This window comes from Bombyx mori, chromosome 4 (assembly GCF_030269925.1).
Source record: "Bombyx mori chromosome 4, ASM3026992v2".
NCBI classification, from domain to species: domain Eukaryota; kingdom Metazoa; phylum Arthropoda; class Insecta; order Lepidoptera; family Bombycidae; genus Bombyx; species Bombyx mori.
The window spans coordinates 1,712,965-1,733,854 of NC_085110.1; the positions used below are offsets into that span (position 1 = coordinate 1,712,965).

Sequence of the window (20,890 nt, forward strand, 5' to 3'; positions counted from 1 at the left end):
TATACGCTTAATGTTCATTTTCCCATTATAAATCTTCACAATAAAAAGTTAAATAAACAATTTATTTAATTTTAAAAACATATGTGTGGAGTTTACACGAATTAAGACGACAATAGTAATTATTCTATCTTATTCTCTCAGCGCCTATAGCTTTATTAGATGTTTGTGCCTCTTCCTAGTGTTGCTATTTTAGTGTCATTATGTGAGTTACAAGCTACAAAGTTACCAAATGAACTTGGACTTAAAAAATATGTGTTTTTTTTACATAATAGTGCTTAAATAAAGACCAAAAACATCAGTATCTTTTGATAAGGATTTTGTGAACATGGGACTAGTCGTGTTTCACGTGAACGACTTAGGTACCTATTTCGAGTTGGACGGGTGGAACAGCCGTTGTTTAATACATTTGAGACGTAACTATACTGAGACCTTAGAACTTATATCTCAAGGTGGGTGGCGCATTTACATTGTAGATGTCTATAGGCTCCAGTAACCACTTAACACCAGGTGGGCTGTGAGCTCGTCCACCCATCTAAGCAATAAAAAAAAAAAAAAAACGTCGACCTCACATCTCAAAACGAGTGAAGGCATTCACGTTGTGATGACTATGGGAACGATACATTTAATACGAGCTTAGTCTTGTACTCGACTGCCAAACTAGTAATAAAAAAAAAACTATATATTTTTTTTAATTTTTTACAAAACTGTTTTTTTTTTTTTTTTTTTATTGCCCTTGTAGGCAGACGAGCATACGGCCCACCTGATGGTGAGTGGTTACCGTCGCCCATGGACTTCAGCAATGCCAGGGGCAGAGCCAAGCCGCTGCCTACCGTTTAATACTCTCCACAAGCCTCGTTTGAAGAAGGACATGTCATAGCGCTCGGGAAACACCGTGGAGGGGAGCTCATTCCATAGCCGGATGGTACGTGGCAAAAAAGACCTCTGGAAACGCACTGTGGATGACCGCAGCGGCTCCAGGTAGTATGGATGAACTCTACTCCGGTGGCGGGCGGTGCGATGGTAAAAACGAGATGCCGGTATCATCTCGAACAATTCCTCAGAGCACTCCCCATGGAACATACGGTACAAAATGCAGAGGGAACCGAAGTCCCTCCGCAGACCCAGAGGCTCCAAACGATCCGTGAGAATGGGATTATCGACAATCCGAACGGCCCTCCTCTGTATGGAGTCAAATGGAAGAAGCTGGTATTTGGGAGCCCCGGCCCAGAGATGGGAGCAGTACTCCACGCGAGGCCGGACTTGTGCTTTATAAAGCAAAAGCCTTTGTCCAGGCGTGAAGTACCGCTTCGCTCTGTTGAGGACTCCCAGCATTTTGGACGCCAACTTGGCTTTGCCTTCCAGATGACTCCGAAACTGGACATCGCTCGAAATCTCGACCCCAAGTATCCCAATACTCCCAGAAGGTTGCAGGGATACTCCTTGGAATTACGGTGCCATGACAAAGGGGTCCTTCTTCGCAGTGAACGCGCAAACTTGTGTCTTTATCGGGTTGAATTGAACCAAGTTCAATTCACCCCATTCGGAGACTCGCCCCAGAGAGTTCTCCACTTCAGACACAAGTTTTGATCGTCTCTCCTGCACCACGCTCCGAGAGAGACTCTGATGGCCGATATATCGCGCATCCCCCGTGCTGTCATCCGCATAGCAATGCATGCCATCAATAGACAGCATGTCATTGATATACAGGATGAAAAGCGTGGGGGAGAGCACCGAACCTTGTGGAACGCCAGCGTTAATGGTCATGGTATCAGAGCAATCGCCGTCTACAACGACCGTGATGCTCCGCCCATCCAAAAAGCTAGCGATCCACTTGCAGAGACCCTCGGGGATTCCGTAAGATGGTAGCTTCGACAGAAGTGCCCTATGCCAGACCCTGTCGAAGGCCTTCGCGATATCAAGGCTCACAGCAAGAGCCTCGCCCTTGCTCTCCAAGGCTTCAGCCCACCTGTGAGTAAGGTATACGAGAAGATCGCCAGCTGAGCGACCGTGACGGAAACCGTACTGTCGGTCACTGATCAGCTGGCGATCTTCAAGATACTTCAGGAGTTGTATATTTATTATTCGCTCCATCACCTTGGAAAGCAAGGAAGTTATCGCGATAGGCCTATAGCTCGATGGGTCCGACCGGTCACCCTTATTGGGGATAGGGTGGACGTGGGCGGTCTTCCATGAAGACGGAACCCTGTTAGCGCAATAAGAGAGGCGATACAGACGCGTTAGCGCAGGCGTCAGCTCAGGGGCGCACGTTTTCAGAACCACTGCGGGGATGCCGTCTGGCCCACTCGACTTATGGACGTCCAGGAGTCGGAGTTCCCGCCTGACTGCACACTGTGTAAAGCAGATCTCCGGCAGGGAACTATCACACCGGGGGATGTTCGGTGGTGTGGCACCCCCGTCGTCCACGGTCGAGTTCGAGGCGAAGAGTTTGACCAGAAGGTCAGCCTTCTCTTTCGCACTATGGGCCAGACTGTCATCGGACTTTCGCAGTGGTGGGAGACTAGACCTGCAAAAGTTTCCTTCTGCGGCTTTGGCGAGCGACCAAAAAGCACGGCTCCCAGAGGGATAGCTCTTTAGTCGCTCGCCAACTCTAGCAACGTGCTCCGACTTCGCCTTGGCAATAACCTTCTTGTAGGACCTGGAAGCGGCGTTATATTTCCGCCTTTCCTCTGAGATGTTAGGGTCCTGACGTCTCCTGGCATTATCCCATGCCACGTATGCGGACCGCTTGAGGTGTGCAGCATCCCTGCTGGCATTATTATACCAGGGTCTGCTGCGACCCCCAACGGGCACTTCAGAGGAGGGAACAAACAATTCCATCCCCTGGAGCACCACGTCTTTAAGACGGTCCGCACAGACGTCAGGATCAGCAGAGGAAAAGCAGAACCGTAAGATGCGTAAAATTCACGCAATCCATCCCAATCTGCTGACAAATACTGCCAAACTCTTCGATACCTGGTCGTCGTTCGACGACTAGGACGAGAGAGTGGTGTGGCAGCACGGATAAGGCAGTGATCAGACGATCCAAGCGGAGCGTCGACCACTACACTGTATCCGGCTGGATCGGTGGTCAGCAGAAGGTCCAACAGAGAAGGCTCGTGCCCCTCAATATCTGGGACACGGGTGGGCTGTGTCACCAGCTGGGAGAGGCCGTAGGCCAGGGCGAAATCGTAGGCAGCCCGACCCGGGAGGTCAGTGGTTCTGGACCCCAACCACTCTTGGTGGTGAGCGTTAAAATCTCCAAGAACCACCACCTCCGCAGATGGGTACTGCTCAAGCACGCGGCTAGTCCCCTCTTGCACATGCTCTATCAGAGCTGAACCTGCATCACTGCTCTGGGACCTGTACAGGCACGCGTAGACTCGGGTACAACCCCCATGGTCTACGCGCAGCCACAAGAGGGACAGGTCCCGTTGTTCGAGGCCTCGTAGACGGCGACAACAGACATCAGCCCGGACGAATACACACACCCCGGCTTTACGCAGGAAGTTGTGCTCCAATACGTAGCCGGGGTATTCAAGGTACGAAGTATCATCCGGAGCAGATATCTGCGTCTCCGTCAGAAAAAGGAGGGCAGGCTGCGCCGTCTCAAGATGGTGGTGTACGGCGTCGAGGTTGCTGTGTAGGCCCCTTACATTGCTGAAATCCACATTAAATGTGGAATGGGCCATCGCCGATAAAACCCTTTTCCTTTTTTGTACAGTCATGTTTGATTTTTTTTTTTTTTGGAGAGTGGGAATGGGTGGGGTAGGAAGTTCGAAGCGAAATCATGACGATACCTGAATAAAGCGCGGAACACAGTACGTGCTCGACCACGGGTTGCGTGAGAGACTGACGCAGGGCATGGAAGGGCCCCCAGTCCACCCTGCGTGCGATCGCCGGGATCCACTCCGGTCTCCGACTCCGGCACGACGACCGCACGGCAGGATTTTACACCGGTTGGCGGGACAGCTTCCCGGGGCGGAGTTTAGTAGAGACACCCGGGTTCAGGTCCCCAACTGACCGGCGGGCGGCGGCGAACACCGTTTCACTGGGTCTCCCTATACCCCCGTCAAACAATCACGTCCCGCGAGCTCGCACGCACGTCTGCTCCGCATGTTCCAGGCATCATCAAGATTCACCCCGAACAAGGAAGAGGAAAGGGAAGGAATAAAACTGGCTCTCCAACCCACACGCCGGAACACAGCTAGGCTATTTGGCGGCGGACTCTAGTTGGAGGGTGGTCGCCAGCCAGTCGGACAAGTCCTACCACCGATTGTGTGTTCGGCTCCCGTTTTGCACCACCCAGGGGTCACTTGTAGGGAATCGCGGGTTAAACCTACGGAAGCGGGAAGCAATCAACCCCCAAACTGTACAACTGAAATGCATGCATTGATGATTTTTAGGCTGTTTATTTAATTACTAAGGTTTGTTTCAAACTTAAATATCAAGATTTAAATATTGTTATTTTGTATATATACTTATGGTTTATTGTTCCGAGCTTCAGATAAAAAGAACTGGACCGAGCCTAATGAAAATGTTTTTTCAGTTTGCGATAAAATAAAATAAATAATCTTATCAACTACATACCTACGACAGTTAAAGTCGAAGATAAGGCAAACAAATCCATTTAATTCACTGCTAAATGCGTAAAAGTAATTAACCTATTAATTGCATTGATATGCCTTAAATCGCACTAGTTGACTCCGCAGACGACCATAATAATAGCAATTTCTGTATTATTTCTGATCGTTTTTTAAATGTTAAAAATCAATTCAAGAAACTTTTCTCTTTAAAAACTTTACAAACCGTACAATAATTACAGTGCTTGTTGGGCGATAGCTTATCAGCATTCAATTTTATTTAAATATAATATTATGTAAACAATGATAAAATATTGCAAATACGCAGCTCGTGATTGACCAAAATAACAATTCACCAACAATAAGAAACGCGTGTAAAAAATTTAACATTAAAAAGCACGCGTTTTGTAAGAAACAGATCTGGCAACAGAATTTAAAAGCTATAGTCGCATCTCTCAAGACGAGTACACAGAGCGTATTATCCTCTAGACAAGGCCGACATAGAATTCAACTAGGTAGGCCTTTCCAGCTATTTCTTTTTTAAATAAATACATACATGTTGATTTTGCACAAAATTGTGATTGAAAAAAAAAAAAGTGTGTGTGTCCGCTCCGACGCACGACTGGAGTTTACTGGATATAAAAAATTAAACGAAACAATACGAGAAATAGTTCTATATTACGACAACACGATACACTACAGATTATTAACAAATTAACGAGACACAAAACAAACGACTAACAAATATATGAAAATACAATAATGAGAGAAACGCGCGATCAGTACGAGGCTTTGTGGCGGACTGCCGGCGCAGCAGCCCGGCGTCACCTGCGATAACGCATTTCGTGTGACATGCGCAATCAGGCGCATAACGCATTTCGTGTGACATGCTAGTACGATTTTGGTCCCCATAATTTTCATACCCCGGGCCTATATATGTAAATCGATTCTAAAGGAGTAAACTCCAAAAATAATATACTACCATATAATTTTATATTTTAATTGTTTCGCTCGATACGAATAACCGGGCGTTTAATATTCAACGACTTCAAAAACACATCTTACTTGATCTTAATTTTAAATAAAACGGCATATTTAAAAGTTAATACTAGAATTTATTAAGTAGTCACACACACACTCAGTCACACTGAAGATTTAAAATTCAAGTTCGCCAGCATCATCTTGAGTTTAGCTATTTCGTCATCTTTCGCAGCGAGCTCCTCTCGCAACGATCTGATCGTGTCATCTTTATTCTCGGCCAGGGTCTTGAGTTCCTCCAGCAGCTGGGCCGTGTCCAGTCTCTTGCTGGGCTTCCTTTGCACCAGTTTGCCGATGATATGAGCAATTTTTGGGTAGTTGGCAGTGAGGTGAGCTGGAATCTGACCTTTGCGGAGGTCGGTGATAGTTTTCACTCGTTCCATATCAGTCACGAATGGTTCTACCAACTCAAGTAATATTATACCCAGACTGTACATGTCGCTCTGAAAATTGAAAAGAAATAGTTAATTAATAAAACAGTACCTGTACAATACAGTATATACCAGCTCTGTGATCAGAAAAAGCATTTTAAATGTGTTTTTCGGTGGTCATTTCGTCGTTATTAGGGTTTACATACAAGGTCAGATAATGATCAGACCAGATAAGCAAGCACAGACTCAGCCCTGGGGGGTAAGCAGACCTTAAAAGACTTATAATTTCAACTCATAGCATAAAGATAGATATTAACGTTAATGTGGTGTATAATTGAGCAAGTGTCCAGAGATACAGTACTTGTTCATAAAAAAAATAGAAATCTTAATTTATTAAAAGCACGGGTGACATTGATGAAGGATGAATGAAGTCCCATGTGACAGGACAAACTTTTGTGAGGCAACTGCTCTATTTTCTTTATGTTACCGATTTTGAAAATGGCATATTTTATTAATAATTAAAAATTAAACTGCATTGTATATTTAACAAAACAAATTTCAATTACATTACTTAAATTTTAAAAATAATTAAAATCACAACTAATTAATGTTTTATCAGTGTCCATTGCTTAAACTGAATATACACATTCCTACCTTCCAGACGTGTTTAATCATAGAACAATTAAACAGATTAAGAGACTATACAAAATTGTGCCGCTATGATTTAGTGAGAAACCTCTTATTATTTTTTATTATAGCCACAGCTCACTAATATTATTGTACGATCAAGTCACCTTTGGATTGCACTGCCCATCCAGTTGCTCCGGTGCAGCATACATATGTGTACCGAGTGCCAATCCACTATGGGACTGCTGTAACGGGCAAGCCAAACCGAAATCACCCAACTGCACCAACAAGCCACCTTCATGTGGCGCGACGAATACATTACTCGGCTTTATGTCGTGGTGGATAATACCACGGGAATGTATATAATGGAGACCACGCACCAGCTGCGTGAACATGTCTATCAGCAGGTCAATGTGATTAATACTCGCTGGGAACGTGATATCTTTAGCCTCAATTGGAGATTCACACACATGTAACGGCAGAGTGAAATCGTCGGAACCTTTTCGCGACACTGACATATGGTTGTTGCGCTCGTCAAGCCACTGCTTCAAGGTTTGCTGGCAGAACGTCATCTGGATGAACAAGGTGGCCCATTTAAGGTTTATACGAGAGCAATTTTCGTACTCCTTACTGGAAAAGAGATTGCAAACGGCATTCTCCTCCTGCGAAACGGACTCGTCATCGCTGTCAGAAACCTGCAGTTCTTCGTTCGAACTGTTCAAGTTCTCGAAGCTGTTGGAGTTCTTGAAGGAAATAATGAAGTCGGACAGGCTCTTGTTTTTGGTCAACTCCTTGGAGTTGTGAGTCTTGAATGAATTTATTACGTTGGGATGTGCTGATGATATGAGGTCAGAGCTTAATGAAAACTCGTCACTGTCGGTGTCCATTTGATATTTGCCTTTCTTTTTAACTGTAGACTCTATCATGGGTTCGAGCCACGCTGCCTTATAGTTTACTATGTTCGGGTGATTGAGACTGGCTATTGTTTTGACTTCCGACAAATGACTCATGATAGAGTCGACGTCTGAAGATTTAATGTAAACTTTTTTGACGGCATACTCTACGCCATCTAGTCTGTGTCGCGCTTTGAAAACGCTCCCGAAGCCTCCACCAGCTATGAAGTAGAGCTCCTCAAATTCTCTATGGTATCTTGACCATTCAAGTCCAGACGGCTGAACTATAGGCCAAGTTGCTGGCAGTATTATCGGTATCTCTGTTCCGCTGGCGACCGTCACAAGCTGATACAAGGCTCTCTGATATTGACTTCTCATAGCTTCAAACTCTCCCATAGCATACGAATTGTCAATCAAGTTCATACTATGAAGTTTCTCACATATTTTGTTGTAAAGCTGATTGGCTATAATACTGTCTTTTTGTAACAATGAACACAATTGTTTAACGAGTGATTGAACTAGGAGGCTGATTGGGGTTGTGGTTGGGGCATTGATGACATCAATCTGTTGTCTACTCTGCTGTACGAATGACTCATGGTGACTAGCCGATATGCCTGAAAAATAATAAAGAAGTTGTTACTAGTGAAATATGTATATTTATTTTAACCACGTCACAGGATTTTATTTCAATCTCGGCCATAGGCGGAAAAGGTAGTTATCCTTTAGCTTACAGTTCTTGTTTTTTTAGACAGAAAACTTCTGTTTGTTTAAGTGATTTATGTTAAATACTTCAATTTCTGTCTTAAATCTTAACATTAGTTATCTGATGATTCTTTACATCACTTTTTAATATAAAGGGATAATAATACAAGAACCCGTGAACCCCAAGACCTTCGTTATTTTATAAAAGCTCAAAGTTTGTCAGCGCATGCTCCCAACACAGGTAAGAACGATGGACTATTATGAAGTTTGGACTGTGGCTTTGGTAGGTGAACGGTACTAAAAGTGTGTAATATACCGATTTAAATTCATCAAATAATAAAGTGCGATTTTTTTGGTAATACCTTCAGAATATTATGAAAAATCACGTTCTTCATTGCCAGACACCCTTAATGTTCATGAAATTATAATTTTACTTTCGTTATAGTATAAAAAGCTGATTTTTATGTAGAATACTTAGGTAATAAGTAAATGATGTTTCCTCATTAGCAAGACATTTTTGATACTTCCAACCCCTTGCCAGACAAGCATGTCGGATAGCCGTAGGAGCGAGCGGGAGGCAGTTTATACATGGGTGGGCGCAAGAGAGATGCAAGTGCGAGTATATTGCTTAGTATTTAGTACATTAGCTCACTCACATTAGCTCAAATAAATTTTTCACTGGCTCTTAGACTATAAATGATTTTTAATCAATAAAAGTGATCATTCAATCATTGGTTATGTGCATTATTCATGATTTATGCTTTAAATCACTATAGCAAATAATTTAAACAATTTTTAACACAAATCACCGTGCTGTGACTGTGTGAATAATATGACAATACATTTTGGAAAGTTGAGATGTACAGTATTATAGTCCAAACTTAATCGAAGATATTTTTTAGAAGAACGTGTCTAAGAACCAAAGTTCCTGTAGTTTTCTTAAAACTACTTAAAAGTCGTAATAGAAAGCCTCATTAAATTTTTTTTAATTATTGTTACGCCGCACACTGTATTATTATCGAGATCTAGCAGAACTTAATTAAAAAATAATACTCTTCTAAATATTCCTAAAATTCCTTTTATTACACAGGTGTATAACTAAATAACCGATATTAAATAAAATTAATAAGTGTGTAACACCATATAACACAGGGGAAGTCTCGAAACATAGCTTATGCGTACTAGCACGAGTGTATTGTTTAGTTTTGCTTTATTGCTGAATGCGAACAGGTCTGTTCTTATCGCTTAAAGTGCTATAATTTGTCATTTTTATCGTTTGTTATATCATCGAGGATACGTTAAGGTAAGTTTGAACCTTATAATATTGAAATGTTATTAGTTAATGACGTTTTTGCTGTAGTCCTTGAAAAAAAATTTCTTTTTGTATTAGTGTTGACTTTTAAAAATGTATGCAAGTGTATACACCGGGAAATCACTGTTATAGCATTCTACGGTTAATGTTCTTTAAAATTTTGTTGGAATCCCTTGCTCCTATTTGCCCCGCTCATACATTTTTTTTTGTTTTCAGCACAATGAAAAGGCGAGATATTTTTAATATATGGTTCCCAAGGTTCCAATAAAAGGTCCAAATAACCTTATAATTGAAAAAAATACTACAATATTATGACATAGAGGACTGTAGAAGCCCTCCACGATCACTTCAAATGATATTAAGTAGTCTCACAGCAAAAATACAATCTAAATGGGAGAAATGTAAGCGAACATAACAGGGATCAATCTGGATTTAATCAAACATTTCTGTTATCTTGGAGGTAGTTTCATCCGACTTAGAAATAGATCCTGACAAGTTCAAGACATATGCCAAACTTTATTTAGTACATTATTCCTGGTACTACTGCATGCCTTCCAGTATACACAAAATCCTCTCACACTCAAAAGAGGTAATTGAAACATGCGTTTTACCTTTGGACCAATTAGCAGAAGAAGCTCAAGAAGCGAACAATAAGGAATATAGGAGGAATCGCGAGTATTTCAGCAGGAAAACAAACAGAATTAACACCAATCGATACGTACTTAACTGATTTTTGATAGGTTCAGATCCACTTCTATCTTCCAAATCAACAGCGCAAAATAGAACATGGGAGAAGAAACTTACTCGACGGAGGAAGATGGGTAGAAGGTTATGCGAATTTTTTTTTGTCTTTAGAATATTTAGGGGTATAAAATATATTTCCTGTGTATTTAGAACAAAGTTGCAGTATTAAAAATAATATTTTTAAAGAAAATAAAGAAATAAATGATTTTTATTAATAATTAATGTTATTTATTTATTTAGAAATACGAAATAACATCTAATATTAACATTTTATGACACGTAAAATTAAAAAAAGATAAATTCACGCAAGATTGAATTAAGTTCTGCTAGATCTCGATAATAATACAGTGTGCGCCGGTAAGACTATCGCCGAATAGTCGAACGAATACCGAAAGATCTAGTAGCACCTAGAACGCTCGAGAAGTACAACGCCATCTATTGTCAGATAGCGGAAACACAATATTAGAAATGTGTTGAATATTCTCGATAATTCTAGGGATGTGGTATCGACTATAAAAGCGTTGCAGCGTTTATGCGTCATGATAATCGCCTTATCGTTGCCGCCGCTGACACTCCCCGAATCCTAATCACGCAGGAGCAAGTACCGTCGTCGCCTTAGACACGTCCTTACGGATCCATCCGATCCAATAACTCTTGCATTAGATACCTTCAGCTCTAACACTAGGAGCAGGCTGAGGAACCCCGGTAACCGTATTCGTCGAACTCGACAAAGAGGTCGACGTGCAACCTAACCCACGCATCAGCCCGCTGAGTTTCTCGCCGGATCTTCTCAGCGGGTCGCGATTCCGATCCGGTAGCAGATTCATTTGCGAAGCAATTGCTCTTGAGTTGTTAGGTCTCCTTCGGAGGCGCTCGGGCAGTTGTTAGCAAATCCCACCCCTCCTGGCTGAGCCTTTGCTCGCCCACCTGTCCGAGCCTTTGCTCGCCCACCTGTCCTGGTGAAAATGGAAAGGCCTCCGGGCCACCAGTAATCTTTCAATCATAAAAAAAACGCAGTCAGTCAGTAATCGGAACTACTTGAAGCGAAACAGCGAACGGATCACCTGAAGCGAAGCGAAAGAAGCGAATTGAGAGCTTTAAAGTGTTTGTTGTGTGTTTTAAGTGTTCTAAGTGTTGAATACAGTTTTTAAGTTTTACTTCGGTGGAATTTTATTTGTCCTGAACCCCAGCGTGTAACATTATTAATATTCATATTATTTTTTTGGTTCTGCATCACAGACACCTTAAAAGGGATAGCTTTTTAGATTTTTCATTGTAGACAATAAATCTTTAAATGACACTATTACAGCATTCACAATGAGACTAAATCGTTAATATTCACTTTATTCATTATCGAGGGCAGCAGTAGATCAAAAAGTAATTAGAAAACAGAAAGAACAATTATTAATTAAACAAGGAGAAAAAAGAAGCATACGACATCCATTGTTGTAGAAAATCAATTTAAGATGTGGGACATAATGATATAATTCACTGACCTAGTAATTAGAAATCTCATGTAATATTTTGTGGCTGCTACTGTTGGTTAACCACAGAGAGCATAGCTTTGAGTTTTTATTATGATATGTGTGACTCATACGAAATATATAATATATATACATTATTGACGAGCTCACGGCTCACCTACAGACATCTACAACGTAAACGTAAATACAATTAAGCTCAATTGTATTTTTGCAATATGAATGAGGTCGTGGGTTGTATTTTAAGTCATTTTAAATTGCAATGTATATTTAAACAAGGAAAGAACAAGGAAATGAATATTTAAATATAAATAACTGAAATGACTCATGTTTTTTTTTTTCCGAAACAAAATACCTTATCTTAGTTTCATAAGATTACAATGGTGCCATTGATAATGTTTATCATCATAAAATTATGAGATCAATCATTTTAAAGGATTAAACTCCTTTCCTGATGGCTAATTAATTATTGTTTCCAAAAATTGTTTACACTATTTGTGGTGTAAATACCAATGTAAAATAATTCTTTAACTTTGCTTTCATCGAAATTAAAGTTATATAATTAAAGATTCTCATGTGTTGAATATAAACTGTACTTATGTATCTCTTTCAATACATCCTGCAATTAGTAATGAATATTTGCATATTTTATTAAATGAATATTTTATGAATATATAATATATTACAAATATAAGTCAATATTATATAAGTACAAGTAATGATTAATATTTGCTTAAAAAACTAATTTTACAGTTTCAGTTTAATCTCACAATAAATTATTATGTGATAGACACTATACACAAATACTTTACTACAATACTATATTTGATTATTTTTTTTAAATATCATTATTTAACTCAACCATTAAATATAGAATATTCTTATTGGTTCAATTAAGGTTTTCAGGTTCTTCAGGTTCATTCAGGTTTTTTTTAACGAGACAGTTTATACTAGATAGGGGCCCGCCCAGGCTTCGCAAGGGTAGTAGCGCACGCGATGTAAAAAAAAATGTAATTTTTTTACAGGTTGGGTTACATTATTGGGGTTTCAGTAAGGATTCCAAATTTTTTTTAAAATATCATTAATATAGCCTATGTCACCTGGGGATAGCATAGCTTTCCAACAGTGAAAGAATTTTTCAAATCGGTTCAGTAGTTTCGGAGCCTATTCAATACAAACAAACAAACAAATATAATATCAAGTATATAAGTATCTTTATAATATAATATGAAGTATATAAGTATAAGTATAGATTCACCTATATTTAATAAGAGTATTATAGAAGAGTGTTATCTTTTAGCTTCTTCTTGCCCGTGTTCTACATTGTGAAACCTACCATACATCATCTCTTGACTCCCACTCTTTTCTCACATGTCACATCTACTTTCGCGCCCAAGTTCTTTTTGGCCAAAACTTCTCTTCAGACATAGGATATGGAATATGTTTACATAAGATGTGAACCCAAAGTTATAAGATATACTGCAGAATTTTTAACAGCAATATCGAGCTAACAACACTTTAAGAGCATTGACATTTTATTAATAACAAACACAAGACCATACCTTTTGAAACTTGACAGTTAAATCATGGAGAATCACAAGCAGCAATTTCTCCTCAAGTATTGATTTTGCAAAATATAGTTCTGTTAAAAAATTGGTATTGGAAAACAATTTTTAAACTCATTTACAAACAAACTTGGCGAACTCGAGATCTCGAAGTTTCTAAACATATTTAATAAGAACAAAGAATAAAATCATTAGGGCCTTCAAAATGGAAATCGCTCTTTAACAGAAATTTCAAAAGTGGACAGAACTGTAACCAAAATCAGTACAGCAAGAAAACATCACGTTAATTTTAGATAGTTGCATAATGCATATACTTTTATTTCATCATCTTATATTGCGAAAAATTCAAATATTGTAAGAAAAATTTACGAATTATAAACAAAAAAATAACAAATTTATAATCACTAACAGCATACATATTACATACTTGTAGGTGGATAGTTTTTACATTATGAAGAAAATAAATACCGTTATGCACAAATGTTCTCCCTTTCTTATCTAATGTCATTCCCTACCTTGTGTAAAGTTTAGAATATTCTATACAAGTTAATGTATGCCAGGCCAGCTATTTTACTATGACTATGCCATGAAACATAGATCATTCAGAGATGTAAAACTTACCTAAATCGAAGGATTTCACTGTCGCCAATGCTTTCCATTTGTCTTGGCTATGTTTATCCATTTTTTATTAATTGTTAACTACAATCAAAATTTGATGTTTTTAAGATTTTCAATTCGTAGAAGTCAGGCCAATGCCATCTTACTGATGCATTCACACGATTCGCAAAATGCATTTTTATTTTGCCATCCTTCGCTCGCTGCCTTGGTTTGATTGATCGATTTTGATACATACTTTATAGTGACGTGACGTGCCCAATGTCGATTTTACAATCTGACATCTTGGATTACTCGAATAGTACATTATAAGTATTTATGTAGGTTCTCGATTTTACTAACTAACCAATGAAATCCGGTTAGCTAGAACTCTTGTTCTACCTATCCTACCTATCCATTGTAATCGAACACTGAGCAAAGGTTTTGAATTTTAACTACTGTTTTCTTCTTAAAAAAGGACAGATATTTCCTTTTTTTTTATTTAGGTCCAGTTTGATTATTATGGGACTTAGCATATAAAAATATAATAAGTACTCTTGGAGTTAAATAATTTATTGATTAATTGAGAAAATGCTAGACTTATTCCGTCTTTTGATTAGCCCTTTGACTAAAGTTTTTGCTAATGTAAATAAGAACTTATTGTTTATTGTATTCTTAACGTTATTCAAATCCAATGAAGAACTCGAGTAATTAACTCGAAAATTAAAGCGAACTCTGGAACATCACGACTGACATTTTATTCGAATAGAATGCTAGAAATTTCGGATGCCAAAATTAGTCGTTTCGGGCATCACTTTTAAGTTTATACCTACAAACCAAGTTTATACCTACTTTACTACATGTGTTTATTTGCTTGAATCATAATAGGAGTGGGTAATATCGGTTTTGCCGCGTATCGAATCGTATCTATATATCGAGTATCAATATCGGATATTGAATCTATATATTTTCTGAATCTATATACCGGTAAAATGGGGCGATTAGGGATTGAGAGGCGAATCGGGAAAAAACCGGGAAAATCTTTCGACGCTCAATATAAGTTTTATATTCGTTGCAAAATCTTCCATTTTTTGTAGTTTAATAGTAGAATGTTGAAAGTTCACAAAACAACTCTGAACATGCATGATAATAGCTGCTAACTTATAAAAAATCGCGTTTCAAATTAACTTCCTGTGGTGGTAATTATTTTAGTGCTAGAAACTTTGCTCTCTTTGATTTATTTGATAATAATAGAAGACGACTATGATTTATAAACGTTATTTAGTGTTTGAACCAGCATATATATTAAAGGTAAGTCTCAGTTGTTATTGGTTTTAATGTATTTGATTAAATAAAAATACATGTAAAAATCTGTTGTTTTTGGGGATATTGGGGACGACTTAGGTACAAATAACAACGAAAAAGAGGTCAATTGGGATGAGAATACGTGAAATGGAAACGACCTAAGTATAAATAGGTACAGGTTTGTAGGGTTGTCTATGTAGTTATAACAATATTTTTTAAATTTGTTGGTAAAAATCTGGTTTATTCGAAGCGAAATTGGGAATAAGTCTTTAGTTGAAATAGATAAGCAATTTAATATAAGTAAGTCGATTTTGCAGAGACATGTAACAAGATCAATGAAATCTCAAGGTGGACAAAAATGTCTAAGTAATACATAATAAAATATTTAATATTTGTTCAGAGTAGGGGTATTCATCTGATTAATCCATGGAATAACCGACACACCTAATCTCTTAACCCAGATAGAAATATCAGCACTGTCGATTGCACCTATAATTGAGGTGATGTCTGCCATGTACTTTTGTCAGTTTTTCAATTTTTTTTTATTGATGATCACTTTTTTGTTGCAACTAAATAAATTAATTAATTAAAACTATATATAAAAATAAAAGTAGTGCCAACCCTAGCAAATTTCTCATTTCGTCCCAATTAACCGCAATTTTCGGGTAAATAGGGATTACACCTATTTTTGCATTTTTTGCTTAAACTGGAACGCTAGTTGCATAATTTTAAATTAGACAACAAAGATGCCCCCAAGACTCAATCATTTTGATCCTGATATAGCATTATATACATCAACAACCACCTTAAAATTGCTCATAAAGTTGGAATTTGTCCCTAATCGCCCCATTTTACGGTATTGATGGATGCTAGTAGATTTTCTTGTTCATGATATTTGAGATTTGAAACGATACGCTGATATAATATCGTAGTAGATATAGATTTAAGTCAACGTTATACGGTTGGTTTTCTGATATCAATTTATAATATGATTTTAAAGTAACTAGAGGTCCCGCAGTAGTCGAAATTCGACTATAATTAATTGGAATTGTAAGTTTGTACACTATTATGATTGTATTTTATACTTCTATAATCACAAATTTCGCCAAGACTACACTATAAAAAATATAAACAAAGGCAAACAATATTTAATCTATTCTCAATTTGATAACAGACGTCAAGAACAAAAGTTTGACAATAAATAGTAGGCATGCGTGTGTGCGTCAAATACATGGTATGTAGTGTGTGTAATGTTTTCTTTATTGATTTAATGTATCTTTTATGCATTATTTTAAAAAAATATTAGCATTGTGCACTTCTTCTCTATATTCTCTATAAGTGTGGAAAATTTCATACTCCTCCGTCCGCGCAATTTTCGTAAAAAGGAATACAAAGTTTTTGCTTCACGTATTAATTTAAAAAGTAATAAAAAGAACATGAAAATAAAAATATCAAAAAACTTTCCTTCATGCTTTTATCAGGCTTAGGACTGGCTACATTATTTTCAGTTTTTAGTATTTTGTGTCTTAATTTTAAATTACAAAATATACCAAGAGTGTAGATTTCAAAAGTTTAATACAAACACAAGAAATAAACACAATTATTTGGATTCAACTAAAAATAGAAAAATGTGTACTTTAAAAATCAAACACAAAAAACTTTTAAGTATTTATAAACACTTGTCCAAAAATTCTAGTTCAAGGTCAAAGCGCGTGAAATTAAATTCAACGATGCAAATAGGCTATACTGCATTCAAGTTAGGATCGAAAGTTGAAACTTCTTTCCTAAATTGTATCCTGCTGATACGCTAAGAATAATCTACAGACATATGGACTTAAATATAAGGTTTACAATTGTATGGATAATGCCTGTTTCTGTTTCGTGCGCTCACTCACTCTGGCCGATTCGATACGAACCAAACGAATATTGCTGATATTCACGAATCGGTCGATATGCCGATGCGCATCACATCGAGCAATATCGTGTATCGGCTGATATCGATATATAGATTTCGTGCGGGGCGATATCGGATTCAACGATATTGCTGTATATAGATATTGAATCTAGATACGATTTATATCACCCACTCCTAAATCATAATGTAACCGTAGAGTTTCTATCCTCCATGTTTTTGCTTTTTATTTTAATTTTACGTTCTGGTAATATAGACTTTTAGGTCATATTTTATTTGGAAAATGTTCATTACTTTGGGATCACCACGCTTCACTAAATTTCGTCATACGTACATATTTTGAACATAAAATATGTAATTGGTGGCTCAGTGAATTTGGCTCCCCTTTTTTGGATTTTCGATTTTTTGTTATTTTTAATTATTTGTTCGTCGTTTGTTTGTTAATGTTCGAATGTAAAAATTGTTTGTACGTCTTTTATTTATTTATAATTAATTAAACAAATGATCACCCTTAAGTGGGCCCCTCTTACTAGATATCTTTATTTTTATCACTCAGATTAATTAATTTTGATCAATTATCGTTTGTTCGACGAGTATTGGTGATTGTTCGATCATAAAACAATTAAATTCCCAATTATTAATTATTTTATATCTATTAAGCAAACCATCATCACACGCCACCTTTTTTTGATTTTATTTATTTATAACTTCATATACTAGAAAGTATAAAGGCGGACCTAATGCCATAGGTATTCTCTAATGCCTGCCACTCACATCCGCGCAACTATTCGTACATTGTACAAATGTTTGCGCGCATGTGAAGGGTCGTCAAACATTCATTCGCAAACTTAGCGGCTGTGCAAATAGGTTCGGTACTCAATTTGCGAACCCCTTTGCACTTCCTCCTACACTTGTTTACGAATGTCTCACGAATTTCTCCTCCTTTTTAATTCGTCAACAGAACATTGAAGAGAAAAAGAGTTTTGAATTCTTTCCCAGACATCATTAACAGCCATGCTGTTTTTATGGGATTTCTTTTGATGAAGATACGCTACACAGTAGACGTCACGATCTATGAAAATAGCGAAACGTTCGTTGCCTTCGCAATCCCGGGCGCAACTGGTCACACGAATTTGTGGAAGACTACGCGAAGGATCGCGGTTCGCGCGCTTTGATGTCTGTTAAAAAACCGACACAGCTTGGAAAACCACGAATGCAGCGAAAACTTTGCATAATCATTTGCAAATGTCATCCAACACTTGCGGGTTTGCGTATTCGTGCGAATGTGAGTGACTGGTGTAACAGTCTACCTTAGGGGAGTGCAGAGATGAACCTTGGTAGGTGTAGTGTGAAGGTAATATTATTTAAACATAAGTGTATATATAACTTACATAATATTTCTAGATACAAATACTCGTACTTAAATAAATACACATATATAAATATATAGATATACATAAATATATATGTCGGCGCAAATATGACTATTTACCTACTGATCATCAACTAATTACTCTGTGATAAGAAATTGATGTTAAACAGTCCCTTTTATTGTAATTTCAATACTTTAAAATCTTGTAAACACGCTGACGTGTACGAAGTCCTATAAATACGGCCGTGCTGTCTAGCGTTTATTCATTCGTGTCCGAGCCGTAGTACAGTACGGATCTCTCTGTAACGTTGTTATGCTTCTCGTGCAATATACGCAGTTCTCGTGAAGTTTTGTTTTGGAAGCCCAAATATGAGTCATCATCGAGAACTTAAAGACCGTGACGTCAGCAATGGTGACGTCACCCTTTTTTTAAAGACATTTCGTCGAGAATCGTTTCTCCTCCGTCATCAGAAGTGGGATCACATGCCGCCTCCGCTCAGCAACAACCTAGAGACCATTTAACCATATCGGCGGAAGAAGACTACCCTCCAGCAACAGCCGATGAGCCTATACATCTACTCCACAAATCAGCATGGTCGAGCAACAAAATCAACACTCAAAGATAAGTTTTTATTTTTAATTACCAAAATTACACCACAACATAAGTACCACAGTGTACGCCTCGGCAAAAGGACCACAGTGTACGCCTCGGCAAAAGGACCACAGTGTACGCCTCGGCAAAAGTACCACAGTGTACGCCCACTACATAAGTACCACAGTGTACGCCCACTACATAAGTACCACAGTGTACGCCCACTACATAAGTACCACAGTGTACGCCCACTACATAAGTACCACAGTGTACGCCCACTACATAAGTACCACAGTGTACGCCCACTACATAAGTACCACAGTGTACGCCCACTACATAAGTACCACAGTGTACGCCCACTACATAAGTACCACAGTGTACGCCCACTACATAAGTACCACAGTGTACGCCCACTACATAAGTACCACAGTGTACGCCCACTACATAAGTACCACAGTGTACGCCCACTACATAAGTACCACAGTGTACGCCCACTACATAAGTACCACAGTGTACGCCCACTACATAAGTACCACAGTGTACGCCCACTACATAAGTACCACAGTGTACGCCCACTACATAAGTACCACAGTGTACGCCCACTACATAAGTACCACAGTGTACGCCCACTACATAAGTACCACAGTGTACGCCCACTACATAAGTACCACAGTGTACGCCCACTACATAAGTACCACAGTGTACGCCCACTACATAAGTACCACAGTGTACGCCCACTACATAAGTACCACAGTGTACGCCCACTACATAAGTACCACAGTGTACGCCACAACATCCTTATCCGAACACCTTAAATAAATCTACGAGAACCGCCGAGAACTCTACGAGAACCGCCGAGAACTCTACGAGAACCGCCGAGAACTCTACGAGAACCGCCGAGAACTCTACGAGAACCGCCGAGAACTCTACGAGAACCGCCGAGAACTCTACGAGAACCGCCGAGAACCTTACGATACCCTCCGAGAACCCTACGATACCCTCCGAGAACCCTACAATCAAATCGCATTAATAAGTCTCAAACCTTCATAGTTACAAGTAACGCAAGTATAACAGATGCGCTATTCAGAGAAACTTTTTATTCCTACAGGTCAATGAGAATCAAAGAAAAACCTACGAGAATCAACGAGGCCGGTGCAGAGCGCGCACCGCCTGTCAGTATGGCCGTGTCGGCGCAAATATGACTATTTACCTACTGATCATCAACTAATTACTCTGTGATAAGAAATTGATGTTAAACAGTCCCTTTTATTGTAATTTCAATACTTTAAAATCTTGTAAACACGCTCACGTGTTTAATACTTGTAAACACGCTGACGTGTACGAAGTCCTATAAATACGGCCGTGCTGTCTAGCGTTTATTCATTCGTGTCAGAGCCGTAGTACAGTACGGATCTCTCTGTAACGTTGTTATGCTTCTCGTGCAATATACGCAGTTCTCGTGAAGTTTTGTTTTGGAAGCCCAAATATGAGTCATCATCGAGAACTTAAAGACCGTGACGTCAGCAATGGTGACGTCACCCTTTTTTAAAGACATTTCGTCGAGAATCGTTTCTCCTCCGTCATATACATTTAAAACATATAATAATATAAACAAATATTATCAATATTCAGATTTTTTTATTTTTAATTATTTGTTCGTCATTTATTTTCGTCATTTATTCGTTAATGTTCGAATGTAAAAATTGCTTGTTTGTCTTTTATTTATTTATAATTAATTAAGCAAATTATCACCCTTAAGTTGCCGCTCCTTACTAGATATCTTTATTTTTATCGCTTAGATA

At 38.5% G+C, this 20,890-nt stretch overlaps 1 protein-coding gene and 1 long non-coding RNA gene across 2 annotated transcripts; one reads left to right on the forward strand and one right to left on the reverse strand.

Moving 5' to 3' along the window:
- Window positions 1–5,677: 5,677 nt before the first annotated feature.
- On the reverse strand, window positions 5,678–14,130 carry LOC693040 (eIF 2a kinase). The gene is given in 3 exon segments (NM_001044017.1): window positions 5,678–6,061; window positions 6,784–8,123; window positions 13,935–14,130. Coding segments are annotated over 3 exon segments (1,740 nt in total). The 5' UTR covers window positions 13,996–14,130; the 3' UTR covers window positions 5,678–5,722.
- LOC134201875 (uncharacterized) lies at window positions 9,419–11,424 on the forward strand. The gene is made up of 2 exons (XR_009972883.1): window positions 9,419–9,514; window positions 9,740–11,424. It is a non-coding gene; the product is annotated as an uncharacterized LOC134201875 (long non-coding RNA).
- Window positions 14,131–20,890: the final 6,760 nt, after the last annotated feature.